Source organism: Bos mutus, chromosome 28 (assembly GCF_027580195.1).
Source record: "Bos mutus isolate GX-2022 chromosome 28, NWIPB_WYAK_1.1, whole genome shotgun sequence".
In the NCBI taxonomy this organism is placed as follows: domain Eukaryota; kingdom Metazoa; phylum Chordata; class Mammalia; order Artiodactyla; family Bovidae; genus Bos; species Bos mutus.
In genome coordinates, this window is record NC_091644.1 from 4,863,028 (window position 1) to 4,884,551 (window position 21,524).

Below are 21,524 nucleotides of genomic sequence, written 5' to 3' on the forward strand. Positions count from 1 at the left end.
TGATGGGTGATACCCACACACAATCTGGCGCCAGGGCAAGCATTAGATCAGAGTGGAAATAAATAAGATTTGTGAGCCCGTTTTCTTCCTGTATTTGCATTCACACTTTATGACCTCAGCGATATTTCCTGAGTGGAAAAAAACCACCTTCTGTTACGATTGCTCGACTCCACAGTGACTTCCCTCAGAAAAATACTGTCTCCAGCCACAGGGTGTGAAACTGGCTACTTGTCTATTTATTCAAAGAGCCCAGTGAGCTGTGCAGATTGACATTTAAACTATTAAACTATATTCTATTTGACAATGTTATTAAATATTAGGTCTGATTTATGGAAAGGCTTAATAAATTGGCAGCCTGGGTCAGTCCTGACACTGCACAGAAACTGTGTTATGGCTGGATGTTACTTGAGAGAGTTGATCAAGCTCAAGAAAAATAAAGTCCCGCCAACAACATTTAAAGTCTGATTTCATGTGACATAGTTGTTATCATATAAATTCAAACCACTTGCCAGCTCAATTCTGCATCCCAGAGTTTCTCTAATTGATATTTTTACTAATTGGGAAATCAAAAGATCCAATTGCAGACCTAAATAACCTCTGCTATGTCACATGGAAAGAGAGGTAAGGCTTTTAAACATGGGAGCCAGCCATGTATCTTGCTGCCTTGGTGTAAAAGAGGAAGGGAAATAGAAGCACAAGTGAGCAGTACGCAAGGAGGGTGCAGACACACTGGTTATGGAAATGGGGATGTAACCCCACGGCAAGAGGCAAAGTTGGAGTGAGATATGACTGTACTGTGGCTTACTCACATCTGTGTGACCTTGAACAAGCCACTTAATCTCCCTGAGGGTTGGTCCCATTTCTACATGATGGAGATGACAATCAAGTAGTTCTGTTTAGGATGAAAAGAATAATATATGTAGATCATCTGGCAGAGTGCCTGGTACATGGAGACAGCTCAACAGATTTCAGGGGGGAATTAGGCCAGGCCAGGAGTGAGGCTGGGTCCAGGGTAGTGAGGGGGAAGTCTGTGTGCCACCAGAGTTAGGTGGAAAGGACAAGAAAGGACACAGCCCGTATGCTGCTAGACGGTATAGAACTAGGTGCCTATGTGCTGTTAGATGATGTAAAGGCAGAGGAGGACTACCTACTCGATGTGCTCATGCATTCTTAGATGATACAGAGCTTAGATGATGAGCTACCAGATATGTCTATGAGCTATCAAATGACATTACCCTAGAGGAAATATCCCTGGAGCACCCATTGCTCTGGACTAGGGAGCCTCAAAACTTTTTCTATAAAAGGCCATATAATAAATATTTTAGGCTTTGCAGACCATATGGCCACAACTACTCAGCTGTACTTAAGTAGCAGAAAAGCAGCCACAGACACTGTGTAAACAATCGAATGTGTGTCCCAATAAAACTTTATTTGTAAAAGCAAGTGACAGGCCAGATTCAGCCCATGGGTCATAGTTTGTAGACACTTTCCTGACAAGTGCAGGTGGCTGAGGGAAATGAAAGCAGTCTCACTTTGCTCACCAAGGATCAACAGAATCTCCTTCCTAGCAGGCGGGTACTGAGCCTGAAAGCAACTATAAAGCCATTTCCCTCGTCCCGCCCATCAAGGAGTTCACAGAGGGTAGCCTGCTCACTGATGGCACCAACTACACTGCCGATTTATGTGTTTCTGGTCAGTCCAACAACAAACAGATGACTCATTCAGGGACAATCCAGTATCTATTGAGAATTAATGGGCGCCAGGCAGGTTTGCTCTAAAAACTGCACACGGTAGGCTTTCAATAAATAAACAGAACTTCTCTCCCCTTCCAAATTCCTTTCTGCTCTCTTCACCAGGGCCCAGAAAGGGCTGCCTCCTCCTTATCTGAGTGATGGCTGGCATGAAAGAATAGGTCACAGTAGCGGGGGCAACCATGACATAATTTCTTTCTCTGGTTCTGATACTGGGCAAAAGTGATCACCTCTTGCTAAGCAATTTCCCACCTAAATTGGTTTCAAGTCATTAAAAGCTGCAGCACTCCCAAGGAAAAAAATAATAGCAGCTCTCTGAGGTTACTCACAATATCAAGCTCCTTGACTTTAGCAGCAATTAGACATTGTTCCACTACCAAGCACTCTGGAAATGGACCCAGGTCACCAATGAGTAACTTGAAATTAGAAATGGGAGAATCCTGCTTTTGCGAAGGCAGTTTCCTTTGTTATTCTTTGGGGGCATCCAGTCCTCATCTTTGCCAGGCTGCCTGCACTGCACCCAAGCGAGTTCTGTCTGGGATTTGGAGAAGTCCTGCCTCCCTAAATACCAAGACCATGCTCATATTTCCCAGGATGCTGGATTTTTCCTTACAGTTTCTAGATTCAAGATATCACCCTCACTCAGGGCATAACCCTACCTAGTCAAGTCTGCCAGGGATTCACAAGGCATTTGAAGCCATAGTCTGGGGGGTGAGGGCAGTTCCATAAGGGCAGGACACAGAAAGAGCTTCAGATAAGCATGTAGGCACAGTAGCCACCAAAACAGGCACTTGTAGAAGGAGGGTTTGGGAATGAATCTGAGCACTCCTTGCTGTAAAAAAACGCAGTGCACTCTACTTTCTGACAGTACCATAAACTCACTTATATGACACCAGTTATAAAACCCTTAACATTTGCCTAGTGCTGACAGATTGCTTATTTGTTTGTTTTCCTTAAAGATCCAAATGCAAGAAGGAGATTTGTGACCTCCAAGGCTGCTTGGGGTTTATAAAAGGAAGGTATCATAAAAGCAAGTCTGTATTGGAAAAAGATTAGATTCTGTACCATGAAGCTTTAGGCCTTTATAAAGAATGCAGAAGGCAATGGCACCCCACTCCAGTACTCTTGCCTGGAAAATCCCATGGACGGAGGAGCCTGGTAGGCTGCAGTCCATGGGGTCACAAAGAGTCGGACACGACTGAGCGACTTCACTTTCACTTTTCTTATTTGCATCTTCCACCAATTATTCTTTAATATTTTTTTTTATTCATGAGTAAGACCCTAAATATCATCAGAGGATAATGTAAATAGGATGATGGGAAGATGCTTCTGAGGACCCATTTCCAGATTTATTGTGCTCCAGAGGGCTTTATTGGTGGTGGCTGCCTTCTTGATGTACTCCAGGAGTGAGAGAAGTCATGTACCTGGGTGCCTGCAAGGAGAGAAGGGAGCTGGCGTGGTCTGGGAGCCAAACTCTGCCTGGCTAGCCTGGAATTATTTATCTAAAAAAAATAGGTAGGTGCAAAGAATAAGAATAATCACAAACTTTGGTTCATAATGAGAAATAAAAGATAAAAACAAAAAAACCTGTGACTGTAAAGCTAACACTGACCCCGACTTCCATCCAATAATATACTTCTCTCCATCTTGCTCTGCCTCTCCCATGTGTAGTAACCACTACCCTGAGTCTTATATTTTACCTTACTTTGGATGAATGTACGCCTGTGTTTTATACATTATGCCAAAGAATGCTCAAACTACCACACAATTGCACTCATCTCACACGCTAGTAAAGTAATGCTCAAAATTCTCCAAGCCAGGCTTCAGCAATATGTGAACCATGAACTTCCAGATGTTCAAGCTGGTTTTAGAAAAGGCAGAGGAACCAGAGATCAAATTGCCAACATCCGTTGGATGATCGAAAAAGCAAGAGAGTTCCAGAAAAACATCTATTTCTGCTTTATTGACTATGCCAAAGCCTTTGACTGTGTGGATCACAATCAACTGTGGAAAATTCTGAAAGAGATGGGAATACCAGACCACCTGACCTGCCTCTTGAGAAACCTGTATGCAGGTCAGGAAGCAACAGTTAGAACTGGACATGGAATAACAGACTGGTTCCGAATAGGAAAAGGAGTACGTCAAGGCTGTATATTGTCACCCTGCTTATTTAACTTATATGCAGAGTACATCATGAGAAATGCTGAGCTGGAGGAAGCACAATCTGGAATCAAGATTGCCGGGAGAAATATCAATAACCTCAGATATGCAGATGACACCACCCTTATGGCAGAAAGTGAAGAAGAACTAAAGAGCCTCTTGATGAAAGTGAAAGAGGAGAGTGAAAAAGTTGGCTTAAAGCTCAACATTCAGAAAACTAAGATCATGGCATCTAGTCCCATCACTTCACGGCAAATATATGGGGAAACAGTGGAAACAGTGGCTGACTTTATTTTGTGGGGTTCCAAAATAACTGCAGATTGTGATTGAAGCCATGAAATTAAAAGAGGCTTACTCCTTGGAAGGAAAGTCATGACCAACCTAGACAGCATATTAAAAAGAGAGACATTATTTTGCCAACAAAGGTCCGTCTAGTCAAAGCTATGGTTTTTCCAGTGGTCATGTATGGATGTGAGAGTTGGACTATAAAGAAGGCTGAGCGCCAAAGAATTGATGCTTTTGAACTGTGGTGTTGGAGAAGACTCTTGAGAGTCCCTTGGACTCTAAGGAGATCCAACCAGTCCATCCTAAAGGAGATCAGTCCTGGGTGTTCATTGGACGGAATGATGCTAAAGCTGAAACTCCAATACTTCACCTGATGTGAAGAGCTGACTCATTGGAAAAGACCCTGATGCTGGGAAAGATTGAGGGCAGGAGGAGTAGGGCTTGACAGAGGATGAGATGGTTGGATGGCATCACCGACTCAATGGACATGAGTTTGGGTGGACTCTCGGAGTTGGTAATGGACAGGGAGGCCTGGCGTGCTGCAGTTCATGCGGTCGCAAAGAGTCGGATATGACTGAGCGACTGAACTGAAGAGGTTGCTATGTTGACTGTTATTTTCTATCAGTTGACCCATGTGAAATTGCTTTTAATATTCTTCTTTGGGGCTTCCCTAGTAGCTCAGCTGGTAAAGAGTCCACCTGCAGTGCGGGAGACCTAGGTTCAATCCCTGGGTTGGGAAGATCCCCTGGAGGAAGGAATGGCGGCCCTCTCCGTATTGCGGCCCAGATAACCCCACGGACGGGGGAATCGTAGTCCATGGGGCTGCACAGCATCAGGCACAGCTGAGCAGCTGTCACTTTCACTCTCCTTTTACCCAATATTTATTCAGTTCCGATTCACCCACACTATCGCATGAGGCTGTGCTTTAGTCATTTCCCTGCAGGTCTAATGTTAAAACTTGTTAATGCTCATTTGGACTGCTTCCAGAATCCTGGCTCTATAAGCAATACTACTACTACTACTACTAAGTCGCTTCAGTCGTGTTCGACTCTGTGCGACCCCGTAGACGGCAGCCCACCAGGCTCCCCCGTCCCTGGGATTCTCCAGGCAAGAACACTGGAGTGGGCTGCCATTTCCTTCTCCAGTGCATGAAAGTGAAAAGTGAAAGTGAAGTCACTCAGTCGTGTCCGACTCAGCGATCTCATGGACTGCAGCCCACCAGGCTCCTCCGTCCTTGGGATTTTCCAGGCAAGAGTACCATGGCCTTTCTTTTGTCTGAGGTGCTACAGAAGTTTGTTTGGGATGGATACATAGGAGTGGAATTGCTGAGTCAGTGGGTATGAAAAACTCCATTTTCTAAGAGAATGACAATTTGTTTTCAAAGTGGCAATACTGAGTACACTCCCACCAGCAATTAACCACCTGCTACTCAGTCCTCTCCACCACCTCTCCTTTGGGGCAAGTCTAGTTGATACAAAGTGATATATCTTTATGGTCTTGATTTTCATTTTCTGGAGACACTAATGACTGAACACCTCTTCACATGATTACTGACCATACGTGGTACCTCTTCTGTGAAAGTCCTGTACAAGTCTTTTGCTCATTTTTCTATTAAATTGTTTGAACTTTCCTTATTCGTTTGTAAAAGTTTTTCATGTAATATCCATATAGGATATTAACCCTTTATTGGTTGCATGCACTGTAGATACTCACTCCCAGTGTGTGACTTGCCTTTTTATTTTCTTTATAAAGTGTCTTGTAACGCACAGAAGTGAGATAAAGTCAAAAGCGGCATCTTCTCTTTTAGAAGTTCTTTTTGTAGCCTTGTTGCAATGAATCTTCATAAGCATCCCGTTTGGATGGGCGTATTGGCTCTCCATGAGAGACAAAGAAAGCAGAGAAGGGAAACTCAAAGGCCATTTGGCTCAAGTCTTACATTTATAAAAGGCCTTAAATCAACTTTGTATTCATTATCCGCAAATGAGGTCACCTACAGCCACAAAGATCCACTGTCAGGGGTGAAAGAAGACTCAGCAGCTCGAGGTGAGAGCACCGTATTTCTTTGCACACGAGGACATAAGAAGTTTTAATAAACCTTGTGAGCAGAGGACTAGCACATCTATGCTGCATTCTATTATTTTTGTTATGATATCCCTTGCTTAAATATAAACATTTCAAATCTACCACAATATGTCCTTCTAAATGTTTCAAGTGTCTAAAGAGACCCCCCAAACGGGAAATTGACCAGGCTTCTCTTAACACCCAGAGGTTTGACAAGAAGACCGGGTGCTCCATGTAAACATCACTGGTGAGCTGTGGAACTGGGATTCACACCCACATGTGCCAGGCTCCAGAGCCCAGACACTCTCTGCTGCTTCAGTTTGCTAAACGACGGGGAAAAGCCACCCCAAGCTGACTGCCCCGTGAGCATGCAGACCACAGGGACTCCTAGACCACGCAGAGCCCTGCCTCAAGACACCATGCCAGGAGCCAGGCTGCTGCTTCTGAAGCAGGCCTCAGGCTCTGCCTCTCTCCCTGGACCCATTCTTGAGAGGGGTTGGCAAACTACTGAGGGCTTTTCTCATCATGAAGAGCAAGGTGGGTAGACTCTAGTGGCCTTGAAACTTTCTGGAGTCTCCCCCTTATACCCACTGCCCTCTGCAGTAAGGCCAGGGCGTGTGTGTGCGTGCTCAGCCATGCCAAACTCTTTGTGACTCCATGGACTGTAGCCCACCTGGCTCCTCTGTCAATGATATTTCTCAGGCAAGAATACTGGAGGGGTTGCCATGTCCTCATCCAGGGGATCTTCCAGACCCAGGAATCAGACCTGTGCCTTTTGCATCTCCAGCATTTGCAGGCAGATTCTTTACAACCGCACCACCGGGAAGTCCACAGTAAATCCAAGGTTCTGCCAAATGACCAGGGATGTAGAACACAGCTGCTTGCATGCACGTGTGCATATGTGTGCGCATTAGTGTGTGTGTGTTTGTGTAGTGGGAGCACGTGCATGAGTGACTATGTGTGAGAGCCTGTAGGAATGTTCTGCAGAGGTAGCATCGATGGGTAGGGAAATGTAAGACACACTGAGGCAGGCTGGATGCATGTGCGTGTGTGTGTGTGAACGCGTGTGAATGTGTGAAGATTCTGCAGAAGTGGTGGGGCAGGTTGAATAGAGAACAGAAGGGAAGAGATGCTGAGCAAGACGGGCTGGACAGAGGTCTACCCAGAGAGACAGGAGTGCTGGGTGCTGTGCACATCTTTCTTGTGTTGTTCACTGATGACCAAGAGTAAGTAGCCTCTGTACGCGAGGGTCACTGAGAAGAAGGTGCCACCACCCAAGACATCCTTACGATACCTGCCTTCATCCCACCATGACCTTCACATGTTCTGCAGCACGTGGCGGATAAACACCAAACCCCTCAGTCTGGAACCCCAGGCATGAGAACCTAATGAGGAGTGTGACCCACGTCTGATTCTCATCTGCATAATGGGACAATCACGATGAATTTGGGTCCCTGTGGAAACTCATTGAAATAAGTTAGCAACGTCTAGTCATCTCTGCAGAACAGGTTCATCTTTCCCACCCATCCTCTCTGGCGTGGGCTCTTCTCACGCAGTGCTCCTTCAGTTCCACCCCGCCCCCATTCAGTCTCCATGCTGGGCTTGCTGTCCTGACAACTGTCTCCCAAGCACACCTCTGCTCACAGTGGTCCCACATGGTGCCCACCCTTCCCTGAACCCTGGCCTACCTCCTCTCCCTCTCCCCTGGTCCTCTGTGTCTGCTTTTACTGAGTGTTCTTACTTGGGTGGGCAGGCCCCTCTGTACCACCATCCTATTAGCCCAGGAAGAGGGAGATCCAGGTCTTGGGCTTAACCTCCCTGCCCTTCCCTGATCCTTTGAAAACTTAGAAGGGCCTTAAGTTTCCCTCTGCCAGCCCCTTGGCATCTCCTGCCAAAAATGGCCATCTACCTGAAGAATGTGAGCCTCTTTACCCATATGTCTATGAAAAATGCCTGTTGACGCTGCTGAAGATGGGTCACCCTGCAGGTGACAGGGATACTCAAAGGAGATGCCTCTAGGAGGGTGTCTCCTACCGCAAGGATGACAGTCCTTACGGCCCCTGTCATAGCACACACATGCCTGGGAGGCCAGCTCCCACCTACCTTCCTGATGCCTTCCGAAGGACTGGACACACAGTTGTCAGCCCCTCCATTCTTGCTGATGGTCCGCCAGAGCTCAGCAAACGTGCTGTCTTGCTCCAGAGGGTTGGTGCCCTTGGCTCGGAAGTACTCGTACACAGCAGAATCCCGGACAGTGCCGTAGGACATCTCCACTTGCTTAGACAGGTCCTGGAACGTCCTAAAACACAACACGGATGTGAAACATGGGTATACAGGGCACCCTGTTGGGACCCACACGAGGCCCGCCTGAGGTGGGAGCCAGGTGCGGCCCACTGTCCACATCCCTCACTCCCAGACCCCAGTGGCATGAGGCCCACGGCCTGGAACGTGACTTGCCAGGATCCCAGTCTATCCAAGTCACTTTTCCTCACTGTAGATTAATTCAGTAAGGCCATGAAATGCCTAAAACCAGGTGCTATGCTGAGCCACTGAGCCTAAGAGACAAAAGGATGAATAAGACATGAATCCTGTCCTTGAGGAGCTTAGAGTTTAACTGTAGAAACACATAGGCAGACCATCATGACAGACGAGTGACGGTGTCACAGGAGGCTGTACCCTGAAGGGCTCCAGCTCAAATGCCCACAAAAGGAAAGAGAAACACCATGGCAAGACCCAAAACAGTGACTGGTCTCTGACACTCAGAGCTAGTGTATGGTGGGCACACACTCAGAGATTGTGCCCATGAAGAGGCATGTCTCCTCCGAAGCTTGCAGCTGTTCTGAAATTCCACCCAACTGTTGCCTTCCAAGCATCTACCCTCATTGCCAAATTCAGACTTAAATTGAAAAAAGTAGGGAAAACCAATAGACTATTCAAAGAAAGTAAAAGTGAAGTCCTTAGTCATGTCCGACTCTTTGTGACCTCATGGACTGTAACCTATCAGGCTCCTCCAACCATGGGATTTTCCAAGCAAGAATGCTGGAGTAGATTGCCATTTCCTTCTCCAGGGGATCTTCCTGACTCAGGGATCGAACACAGGTCTCCTGCACTGCAGGCATCTGAGCCACCAGGGAAGCCATTCAGGTATGACCTAAATCATATCCCTTATGATTATATAGTGGAACTGACAAATAGATTCAAGGGATTAGATCTGACAGAGGGAGTGCCTGAAGAACTATGGACAGAGGTCTGTGACATTGTACATGAGGCACTGATCAAGACCATCCTCAAGAAAAAGAAATGCAAAAAGGCAAAATGGTTGTCTGAGGAGGCCTTACCATAAGCTTTCGTAAGAGATATGAAAAGAAGAGAAGCAAAAGGCAAATGAGGAAAGGAAAGATATACTCATTTGAATGCAGAGTTCCAAAGAATAGCAAAGAGAGATAAGAAAGCCTTCCTCAGTGATCAATGCAAAGAAATAGAGAAAAACAATAGAAAAGGAAAGACTAGCGATCTCTTCAAGAAAATTAGATATACAAAGGGAACTTTTCATGCAAAGATGGGCACAATAAAGAACAGAAATGGTATGGACCTAACAGAAGCAGAGATATTAAGAAGAGGTGGCAAGAATACACAGAAGAACTATACAAAAAAGATCTTCATGACCCAGATAACCATAATGGTGTGATCACTCACCTAGGGCCAGACATCCTGGAATGCGAAGTCAAGTGGGCCTTAGGAAGCACACTATGAACAAACCTAGTGGAGGTGATGGAATTCCAGTTGAGCTATTTCAAATCCTAAAAGATGATGCTGTGAAAGTGCTGCACTCAATATGCCAGCAAATGTGAAAAACTCAGCAGTGGCCACAGAACTAGAAATGGTCAGTTTTCATTCCAATCCCAAAGAAAGGCAATGCCAAAGAATATTCAAACTACCACACAATTGCACTCATCTCACACGGTAGCAAAGTAATGCTCAAAATTCTCCAAGCAAGGACTTCAACAGTATGTCAACTGTGAACTTCCAGATGTTCAAGCTGGATTTAGAAAAGGCAGAGGAAACAGAGATCAAATTGCCAACATCTGTTGGATCATCAAGAAAGCAAGAGAGTCCCAGAAAAATGCCTACATCTGCTTTATTGACTATGCCAGAGCCTTTAACTGTGTGGATCACAACAAACTGTGGAAAATTCTTAAAGAGATGGGAATACCAGACCACCTGACCTGCCTCCTGAGAAATCTGTAATGCAGATCAAGAAGCAACAGTTAGAACTGGACATGGACCAACAGACTGGTTCAATTTTGGGAAAGGAGTACGTCAAGGCTATATATTGTCACCCTGCTTATTTAACTTACATGCAGAGTACATCATGAGAAATGCTGGCCTGGATGAAGCACAAGCTGGAATCAAGATTGCTGGGAGAAATATCAATGACCTCAGATATGCAGATGACACCACCATTATGGCAGAAAGTGAAGAGGAATTAAAGAGCCTCTTGATGAAAGTGAAAGAGGAGAGTGAAAAAGTTGGCTTAAAGCTCCACATTCAGAAAACTAAGATCATGGTATCTGGTCCCATCACTTCATGGCAAATAGATAGAGAAACAGTGGAAACAGTGACCGACTTTATTTTCTGGGCTCCAAAATCACTGCAGATGTTGACTGCAGCCATGAAATTAAAAGACGTTTACTCCTTGGAAGAAAAGTTATGATCAACCTAGACAGCATATTAAAAAGCAGAGACATTACTCTGCCAACAAAGGTCCATCTAGTCAAAGCTATGGATTTTCCAGTAGTCATGTATGGATGTGTGAGTTGGACTGTAAAGAAAGCTGAGCGCCAAAGAATTGATGGTTTTGAACTGTGGTGTTGGAGAAGACTCTTGAGAGTCCCTTGGACTCTAAGGATATCCAACTAGTCAATCCTAAAGGAAATCAGTCCTGAATATTCATTGGAATGACTGATGCTAAAGCTGAAACTCCAATACTTTGGCTACTTGGAACTGACTCACTGGAAAGACCCTGATGCTAGGAAAGATTGAAGGCGGGAGGAGAAGGGGACAACAGAGGATGAGGTGGTTCGATGGCATCTCTGACTCAATGGACATGAGTTTGAGTAAAGTGTGAGAGTTGGTGATGGACAGGGAAGCCTGGTGTGCTGCAGTCCATGGGGTCGCAAAGAGTTGGACATGACTGAGCAACTTAACTGAACTGAACTGAAGCATCTCCCCCTAATATGTTTTTGAATAAAGAAAGGAATTTGGGTTTGTATATGAGCTTTCTTGACTCTGGAGTGTTGATGGTTATTCAAATGGTGGTGAAGATAAACCAAAGCACCTCTGAGAGCCTCTGTCTGTTGTCCATGGAGGAAAAGCAAGCAGCTCAGGCCAGGTGCATGATGCAGGGAGCAGGTGGATCAGGAATGTCCATCAGCTCCAAGGAGCAGAAGACTGAGCTGCGCCTTCTTTGGAATAGGGAGCACGAGTCAGATCAGGGAGGACCAACTTGGCTTAAAGTTTTCATTTGACACAAGATGAGCAGTACCTGATTCAACGTGCTGATAGGATAGAATTGCAAAAATCATAAGGCTCACTGATGAGCCAGTCTCTCTCTTCAGGCTCCAACTGGATCCCTCTTTGCTTATTTATCTGTCTCTCCTTTTCATCAACCAGAATCATCATCCCCACCACTCACTGAGTCGCTGTTTCCACGAAAAGACCCAATCATTTCAACCTGATCCACACAACCCTCCTTCTTCTGAGCTCATCTTTGGTTATTGCATCTGCGTCCACATGACCCCAGAGCTAAGGTTAAAATGAGAGATTGCACAGGATCACCATTTGTGGCACCAGACCACAGAGCTCCCTCTGTCTGGAATCCCTTTATCTTGCTCATCCACCTGATACACTTCTGCAAACCCCTTGAGGTTCCAGCAGCCGCCTTTCCCTATGGGAAAACATCAGCATCCCTCAGCTCCCTGGCCACCTCTATACCCTGTGTGGTTTCTATGGCAGTAAGAGCTCACCGTGACTACAGGAAAATCACAGCAGAGTGCGTAATGCACGGGCTCTGAGTCCAGTTACTTGCCTTGCCTCTCAGTCCCATCAGAACTAACACTGAGGGCCCTCTGTTAGTTAGCTGGCCTCTCTGAGCCTCAGTTTCCAAATCCTTAAATAAAAAACAAAACACAACACACACAAACACAGGATTAGAAGTAGAGCCCGTAGCAGAGGTTGCTGTGAAGATGAAATGAGGTGACGTGTGTTCAGTCCTTAGAGCAGGGACTGATGCAAACTCAGTGGCCGTCACCAGGAGCAGGTGTTCTGTGCTATTATTATAGGTCGGGGTCCTCAGTGTGTGTGTGTTCTGTCTCTCAGTCACGTCTGACACTCTGCAACCCTCTGAACTGTAGCCCACCAGGCTCCTCTGTCTGTGGGATTTTAAGAATACTGAAGTGGGTTGCCATTTCCTCCTCCGGAGGTTCTTCCTGACCCAGGGGTCGAACCTGTGTCTCCTGCATTGCAGGCGGATTCTTTACCTGCTGAGCCATTAGGGGTCCTCAGTAGACGGAGCCAAAGCAGCTCCGTATCTGCATCCTCAGCACCAGACCCAGGGCTGCAGCCAGCCTGTGCAGCCTGCACACAGAGGAGCCAGCAATGTAGCTAGCTTTCTCCCGTTCTGGAGATACCCTCCATGGAATTCCTTCAGGCCCTGCTGCATGGCCCACAAACAGAGTTCTGTATTCGTTTCAATACATTACAGATGAAAGAAAACATAAAATAACAAATTCGAGGAAGAAATCTTTCTAATTATTGTTCATTATTTATATCTAATTGAAGCAAGATGTTCCTTTGCTTGAAGGGCCCCAAGGGTTGTAACTCTGTCGTAATTTGCCTGTAATGAAAGGAAGGGGGATCTTTTTTTTCCTGCATTTTTTATTTTTCTCATGGTAATACAAACAAACACAAGTCTTTGATGAATGGGGAACATCAGGGTGAATTACACAGTTGATTCTAAATACTGGAACTGCTCTAAATCACTGCAGTCTCCATGAGCCTAGAATGGGTGTGTAACTGCCAAGGAGTTCAGAAGTACTGCTTCATCCCCACATTTGAAATGGAGATTTCCTCTCTCCTCTTGGTATTTATTCATGACGGTGCCCCTGGTCAGAGGCTCAGGGAGCCGTTCTGGAATACAAGCAGGCAGCCCCAGTACTAAGGACTTCATGTCCATTTCTGTCCCTGTAGAGGTCATCGTTGTCATCCCCAAAATACCACTGCCATCTTTGCTGAACCAGACCCATGGCTTCCATCCCTCGCCACTCATAGCCATTAGTCTGTGTACAGGGATCCATTGCCCAGCTTTATGCATCTTTAATGAACATTCCCTCTTCCAAGGAAAATTTCCAAGCTCACTAACACATGGGAGGTACTACCATCATATTTCAGAGTGAATAAACCTATCTAAGGCTCTTTGCTGGAGAAGGCAATGGCACCCCACTCCAGTACTCTTGCCTGGAAAATCCCATGGATGGAGGAGCCTGGTAGGCTGCAGTCCATGGGGTCGCCAAGAGTCAGACACGACTGAGCGACTTCACTTTCACTTTTCACTTTCATGCATTGGAGAAGGAAATGGCAGCCTACTCCAGTGTTCTTGCCTGGAGAATCCCAGGGACAGGGGAGCCTGGTGGGCTGCCAAATATGGGGTCACACAGAGTCAGACACAACTGAAGTGACTTAGCAGCAGCAGCAGCAGCAAGGCTCTGTGGAGGCTTGCAAGAGGGCCCAACTAATCATGGACCCAAAATGACAACACCCAGGGGCACTCACCCTCTTGTCCTAGGGCACAGCTTTGGAAGGGACATGGAAGGAAAGAACAAAGAAGAGCCAGCCAGCCGGGTCCAAGTCAACAGTCAGCAGAAGACAGATGTCCACATCCAATAGGACTCCCATCCAAACTAGCAAGGGAGGCTTAACCCGGAGAAGGCTCCAGGAGCAACACACTTAATCTAGCATGCTTCCCAAATTAGTCTCTTCAGCCACAACTGCTAGAAAGTGTCCAAGCACCCCCACCACAGAGAGATGAAGGAGATCTTCCTCTCACAGGTGGTGTCTCTCTAAACCCAAATCATGAATGAGGCAACTGGCTGAAGTCATTCAACCACATGTCCAATCCACAGTTAACTAGTTAGTGGGCATTTGGTAAAGCACAGAGGCAAGGGAGGTATGTGGGCATTTCGAGGGGTTCATAGTGATGGGGATGAGTGATTAGAGAAGTAAACCAACAGTAACTAAACAATGTGAGAAGTACTAGGAGAAAGCTGCTGCATGAGGGGTCTTGGAAGCAAGTGGGGGGGCAGCACCTAGCTCATTGGCCAGAGCTAAAGGAAGGATTTCTAGAAGAGTAAGTCTGCCTGGGCACGCACTGACTGACTAAGTGTCCCGTGGAGGCATGCACATTTAAGCAGCCAAGCCCCAGCTCTGTGCTTGGCTATTTGTTTCCTTACTTCACCTTTTTATTCATGCTGCTGCTGCTGCTAAGTCACTTCAGTTGTGTCCGACTCTGTGTGACCCCATAGACAGCAGCCCACCAGCTCCCCTGTCCCTGGGACTCTCCAGGCAAGAACACTGGAGTGGGTTGCCATTTCCTTCTCCAATGCATGAAAGTGAAAAGAGAAAGTGAAGTCACTCAGTCGTGTCTGACTCTTGGCGACCCCATGGACTGCAGCCTACCAGGCTCCTCCATCCATGGGATTTTCCAGGCAAGAGTACTGGAGTGGGGTGCCATTGCCTTCTCCATTTTATTCATGATGAGGGTTATAATCTTCCCTTGGCAGAGCTTAGCCTGTCTTCCAGGCTTTCCATTGAGCCAATATCTTTTACCCTATTGAAGATCCCCCGGAGAAGGAAATGGCAACCCACTCCAGTATTCTTGCCTGGGAAATCCCATGGGCAGAGGAGCCTGGCAGGCTACATAGCCCATGGGGTTGCAAAGAATCAAGACAACCTAGCAACTGAACAACAACAAAACCTTATGGAAACTGGTGGGTGGGACCAATAGAGCTGTTGCTCTGTCCTGGACTGCCAGTGTGGGGGTCTTTAGCTGCGATCACAGCTGACTGAGCACATCAGACTGTCTTACAGAAGCACTCTATCAGCATCCCTTGCCTCTGAAAGCAGTTTCCTCCAATTGAACAGCACCTCCTGAAAGTCCCACATCGTCTCCTTCAGCCATGGCCAAGGACAGTCTACCCCTCCCAGCACCACCTCCCTCCCGCCCCTCACCCTTCTCATAAATCAATCTTACTATTTCCCAGATACATTTTCATTAACAAAGAGACAAATGTGTTTGCAGCATGAGAAAAATCAATAATACAGAATGCATAAATACAACTTTGCATGTTACAGAAATATTTACATTGGCAATGGAGATAAATACACTTGCAACAAAAAGAGAATCAATATACAGTATGTGTAGAACTGATTTCAACAACTATGAGGTTGCCATCATCACAGGCCTGATAAATCTCCTTAAGGAGAAGAGGAAGGGGACTTCCCTGGCAGTCCAGACTGCAGCAGGCACAGGTTCCATCCCTGGTAGGGAACTAAGATCCCGTATGCCACAATTCAGCCAAGAAGAAAAAGAGAGACAGAAAGAAAGAAAGAAAAGGAAGTAATGGAGTGACCCCAAAGTCACAGGAGGGTGGGGAGGCTCATTCCTGTAATCTGAAGCTGTCGTAACTACAGCCCACAGATGCCTCTACCATCATTTCAGCAGCCCTGCTTTTTTGCTCTCATTTCTGACTCTACAAAAGAGGACGCTGCACCAATCAGGTGGGAGTGCATGGTCAGGCTTCCATACCCAGCCTCCAGGACCTTGAGCAGGAGTGCTGCCCACTTCTCTGCCCTTCCTGAGTTTCTTCGCCAGGGCACCGCCATGCTTTGGGAGTCTCTGATCCTTCTCCTATGCAGAGATGCCCACTGAGGCTCTACCACATTTCCCATTCTCTCCACCCCAAACCTGGGTACTTCAAGGTGAACAGGAGTTCAGGTAAAGTGAAGACACTCCAAGATGCTTCTCGACCTTGGGCTCTGAAAGGCATCTCAAGGTCTTTAGTCTTTCTTTCATATAATGGGGGAAAAAATAACCTATTTCCTGAGCATATGCCTCTCTCAAGCACTGTTGTAGGTCTAAAGCTATGAGCGGCACAGAGTTCCCACTCTCATGAAGTCTGCATGGAGGAGGCAGGGAGAGAGAGCAGCACACATATGAACAGCAAACACAACACCAACCATTACGAAATGCTGGGGTCAGCAAGCTGTCTGCGAAGGGACTCAGTGCATGTTCGCAGGCAATAAGGGCCACACACCACTCTGCTGCATATCCCTTGGTTTTGTGGGTTGTTTTTTTTTTTTGGAACACTATAAAAAAATGTTTCCGAAAAAGGACAACAATCTTAGCCTGCAGGCTGCAGGAAAATAGGCTGCCAGCCAGATGTGGCCCATGGGGGCGTAATCAGCCGACCCCCATTGTCATGTTTCCAGTGATGAAAAGTGCTATGAAGAGTCATAAAGCAGAGTAAGGATCACAGAAAACGATGGAGGAAGTGATTATATGCAGCAGGCGGGTGCTGTTTTAGCCATCGGAGCTGACATCAAGGGCGCGTGTTCCTTTGTTACCTTTTCTTGGGCTGGTCTGGGAGGAGCTGTGAGGAGAGACCACTGAGGGCAGGGCTGAGACCGTGGAGATGCTATGCCTTCTGAAAAGCAGAGACCGGCAAGCTCGAAGCTTATCAGCATCTCTTCCCTGGAGACCAGGGATCCTCTGGGCCCCTCTGAGAGGCTGGAGCAGGCAATGCTGGCTATTGCATGGGGCTCCTTGGTGAAAGGCTATGGTCTGAGTGGCTGCAGATCGGTGCCCCAGTTCAGGAAACCGTCAGTTTAACACCAATGAGGACACGCAGTGACCCACCAGGACAGGAGCTGTGTGGCAGGAGAGGCATCCCTGCAGGACGCAGGGCGCCGGGAGAGGGTCTGGGAAGGGGAGGTGGGCATGGGCAAACCGGGCACTCAGCTGACGTGCGCTCACTCCCTCCTGCAATCTTCCTCCACATGCTCTGCTCTCTAATCCCATTTCTTTGATTACAATTGAAATTCAAAAATGCCTAAAACATACTAAGAAAAAAAAAAACACTTGATGCTTTTGCATACAGTATTTTTCCAGTCTTGTCAAAAGTAACCATTAAAAATGGAAGTAAACATCAGGACGAAAATAGGAGGAATAGGCACTGAACTGTAGGGAGATTTCCGCTTTTTACAAATGTGTTTCTGTAAAGTTTGTATTTTTTTATGATGCAAAAACATAATAAACATGTGTGATCTGAATAATTTAACGGATCCTCCTGCTGCCAAGTGTCAGTTCTAAGGCTTGGAAATCTAGCTGTGTGCTCTCCTGTGTCCTCCACTCACTCTGCCAACTGCCCCCACAGCCAAGATCCACTTGGAAGAGAGGGGCCTCTCTCCTGCCCTTGAACACAGGCCCTGCAGTCTTTAGGGAGCAGGCTCCGAGGGGCTCTGGGAGTTGAATCTTCCATCCCCAGAGTAAGACCAACATGCCAGGATTAACCCCATGGGGTCTGAGCCATCCTGGGCATCCAGGGCCCATCAGAACCAAAGTGGGTTGGAGTTTCCCTTATTTGCACACCTTCTGTTTGGATTCTCCCAAGCCCAGGTTCCCTTGGCTGCTAAATCAGACCGGGGTGGCCAGACAAGAGTTTTTGAAAGAAGGATATATGCCTCATATGTGCTTCCCACATCTACAAGAAACACCCCAAATCCTCAGGTACCCTGAAAGGTCACACTTGATCTGGACCCAAGAGCTCTGCTGTCACCACATGGGCTGCCCTGCCTTCCTGCCTTGGGGGTTCGCTCTGTGTGATACACTCTTCCTTCACATCTCTAATCAGCTCTTTCCCTCAGTGCTCTGGGAACATCAGACGTCACCTTCTTCATGAGACCTCTGCTGACAACGCTCTGTACAACTGTTGTTCAGTCACTCAATTGTGTCTGACTCTTTGTGACCCCATGGACTGCAGCACACCAGGCTTCCCTGTGCTTCACTATCTCCTGGAGTTTGCTCAAACTCACACTCATTGAGTCAATGATGCCATCCAACCAGTTCATCCCCTGTAGCCACCTTCTCCAAATATCACCCTCTTTAAATTATATGATAAAAACAAAGAAATACACAGCAGGCTCTTTCATGGCCGTTCTCCCCCTAGAATGGAACTGTCCAGTTTATTGCGGTATCAACAGTGCCTACACCTGCACGGCCAATCTTCCTAGTTTGTACAGAACAGAGAGGTTTCCTGGGATATAGGACTTTCAGTACTAAAACCAGGGAAGTTCTAGCCAAATTGTGGTAGTTTTCCCTGCCTCTATCTACAATAGTGCCTGGCATACAGTAGATGTTCCAATAAACATGGGCTATTATGTGCATGAATAATCCATTAATGAATTCGCCTTCTTCTCACTTTCCAATCACCTAGGTTGGATATTCTGTTGGAAAGGTCTTGGGTTATCTTTTGAGGATAAGCATGGGCCATTCACCTGCAGAGAAGTGAGCACAGCAATGGCCTGGGAGGACCGAAGAGAAGAACTGAAGCCCTAGGCTGGGGGGCACAGCACAGAGGAACAGAACAAATCACCAAGAAGCCCAGGGATCAGCCCAGGCTGTCCACAGGCTTCCTTCTCGGGGTCTTGAAGCTTCAAGATCAAGTTTTCTTGTGGATCGGATGGAAATCAGCATTGGCTGAGAGTCTCCTCCAGGGTCTGCATCGCCAGCAGATGCTGTCTTCATCCCCAGCTCCCACATCCCTCCCGCTCGGCGGGATCCCCACCAGGCAGCAATTTCACCATGCCAAGAACATGGCTGGCTCCCAGCTCTCCACACCAGCAAATGTTTGCTGCCACAAATCAATACAAAAGTAAGATGCACCATTAAGCTTTAATATATCAGTGCTAGGGCTCTTAATCCATTATGAGGCTGTCATAAATGTGACTGAAATGCAAATCAGAGCAGCAGCCCTGCAGGACGGTGTGAAGGTGCCTTCACCACCTCTCGGCAAGCCTGTGTCCCCTGCGCTCCAGAGAAACAGCCTGAGTCTCCTCTCTCCCTGTTGCTTTTCATTTTCACCCTCCTCGCCTCCCTCTTCTTCTTTCCAAATGTCTGACTGAGCCCCTCTATTATGTCAGCTTCCCTGGCAGGCAGTCACTTGATATGCTAGAAGAAAGCTATAATAATGCTAACTTTGTGACACTGTACAGGAGACAGGGATCAAGACCATCCCCATGGAAAAGAAATGCAAAAAAGCAAAATGGCTGTCTGAGGAGGCCTTACAAATAGCTGTGAAAAGAAGAGAAGCGAAACGCAAAGGAGAAAAGGAAAGATATAAACATCTGAATGCAGAGTTCCAAAGAATAGCAAGAAGAGATAGGAAAGCCTTCTTCAGCGATCAATGCAAAGAAATAGAGGAAAACAACAGAATGGGAAAGACTAAGGATCTCTTCATGAAAATCAGAGATACCAAAGGAACATTTCATGCAAAGTTGGGCTTGATAAAGGACAGAAATGGTATCGACCTAACAGAAGCAGAAGCTATTAAGAAGAGATGGCAAGAATACACAGAAGAACTATACAAAAAAGATATTCATGACCCAGATAATCACGATGGTGTGATCACTCACCTAGAGCCAGACATCCTGGAATGGGAAGTCAAGTGGGCCTTAGAAAGCATCACTACAAACAAAGCTAGTGGAGGTGATGGAATTCCAGTTGAGCTCTTCCAAATCCTGAAAGATGATGCTGTGAAAGTGCTGCACTCAATATGCCAGCAAATTTGGAAAACTCAGCAGTGGCCACAGGACTGGAAAAGGTCAGTGTTCATTCCAATCCCAAAGAAAGGCAATGGCAAAGAATGCTCAAACTACCACACAATTGCACTCATCTCACATGCTAGTAAAGTAGTGCTCAAAATTCTCCAAGCCAGGCTTCAGCAATATGTGAACCGTGAACTTCCTGATGTTCAAGCTGGTTTTAGAAAAGGCAGAGGAACCAGAGATCAAATTGCCAACATCCGCTGGATCACGGAAAAAGCAACAGAGTTCCAGAAAAACATCTATTTCTGCTTTATTGACTATGCCAAAGCCTTTGACTGTGTGGATCACAATAAACTATGGAAAATTCTGAAAGACATGGGAATACCAGACCACCTGATCTGCCTCTTGAGAAATTTGTATGCAGGTCAGGAAGCAACAGTTAGATCTGGACATGGACCAACAGACTGGTTCCAAATAGGAAAAGGAGTACGTCAAGGCTGTATATTGTCACCCTGTTTATTTAACTTATATGCAGAGTACCTCATGAGAAACGCTGGACTGGAAGAAACACAAGCTGGAATCAAGATTGCCAGGAGAAATATTAATAACCTCAGGTATGCAGATTACACCACCCTTATGGCAGAAAGTTAAGAGGAACTCAAAAGCCTCTTGATGAAAGTGAAAGTGGAGAGTGAAAAAGTTGGCTTAAAGCTCAACATTCAGAAAACGAAGATCATGGCACCTGGTCCCATTACTTCATGGGAAATAGATGGGGAAACAGTGGAAACAGTATCAGATTTTATTTTTCTGGGCTCCAAAATCACTACAGATGGTGACTGCAGCCAAGAAATTAAAAGACGCTTACCCCTTGGAAGGAAAGTTATGACCAACCTAGATAGCATGTTCAAAAGCAGAGACATTACTTTGCCAACAAAGGTTCGTCTAGTCAAGGCTATCGTTTTTCCAGTGGTCATGTATGGATGTGAGAGTTGGACTGTGAAGAAGGCTGAGCGCCGGAGAATTGATGGTTTTGAACTGTGGTGTTGGAGAAGACTCTTGAGAGTCCCTTGGACTGCAAGGAGATCCAACCAGTCCATTCTGAAGGAGATCAGCCCTGGGATTTTTTTGGAAGGAATGATGCTAAAGCTGAAACTCCAGTACTTTGGCCACCTCATGCAAAGAGTTGACTCATTGGAAAAGACTCTGATGCTGGGAGGGATTGGGGGCAGGAGGAGAAGGGGACAACAGAGGATGAGATGGCTGGATGGCATCACTGACTCGATGGATGTGAGTATGGGTGAAATCCGGGAATTGGTGATGGACAGGGAGGCCTGGCGTGCTGCGATTCATGGGGTCGCAAAGAGTCAGACACGACTGAGCGACTGATCT

The 21,524-nt window shown here is 46.5% G+C and overlaps 1 protein-coding gene across 4 annotated transcripts in view; it reads right to left on the reverse strand.

Annotated features, from left to right (window-relative positions):
- GRID1 (glutamate ionotropic receptor delta type subunit 1) overlaps nucleotides 1–21,524 on the reverse strand; it is a 687,268-nt gene that overhangs the window by 38,971 nt on the left and 626,773 nt on the right. For all 4 annotated transcript variants that reach the window (XM_070364586.1, XM_070364587.1, XM_070364585.1 and 1 more), the window contains one exon: nucleotides 8,361–8,556. In XM_070364586.1, coding sequence (XP_070220687.1) covers nucleotides 8,361–8,556 — 196 coding nt within the window. The remainder of the gene's footprint in view (nucleotides 1–8,360; nucleotides 8,557–21,524) is intronic.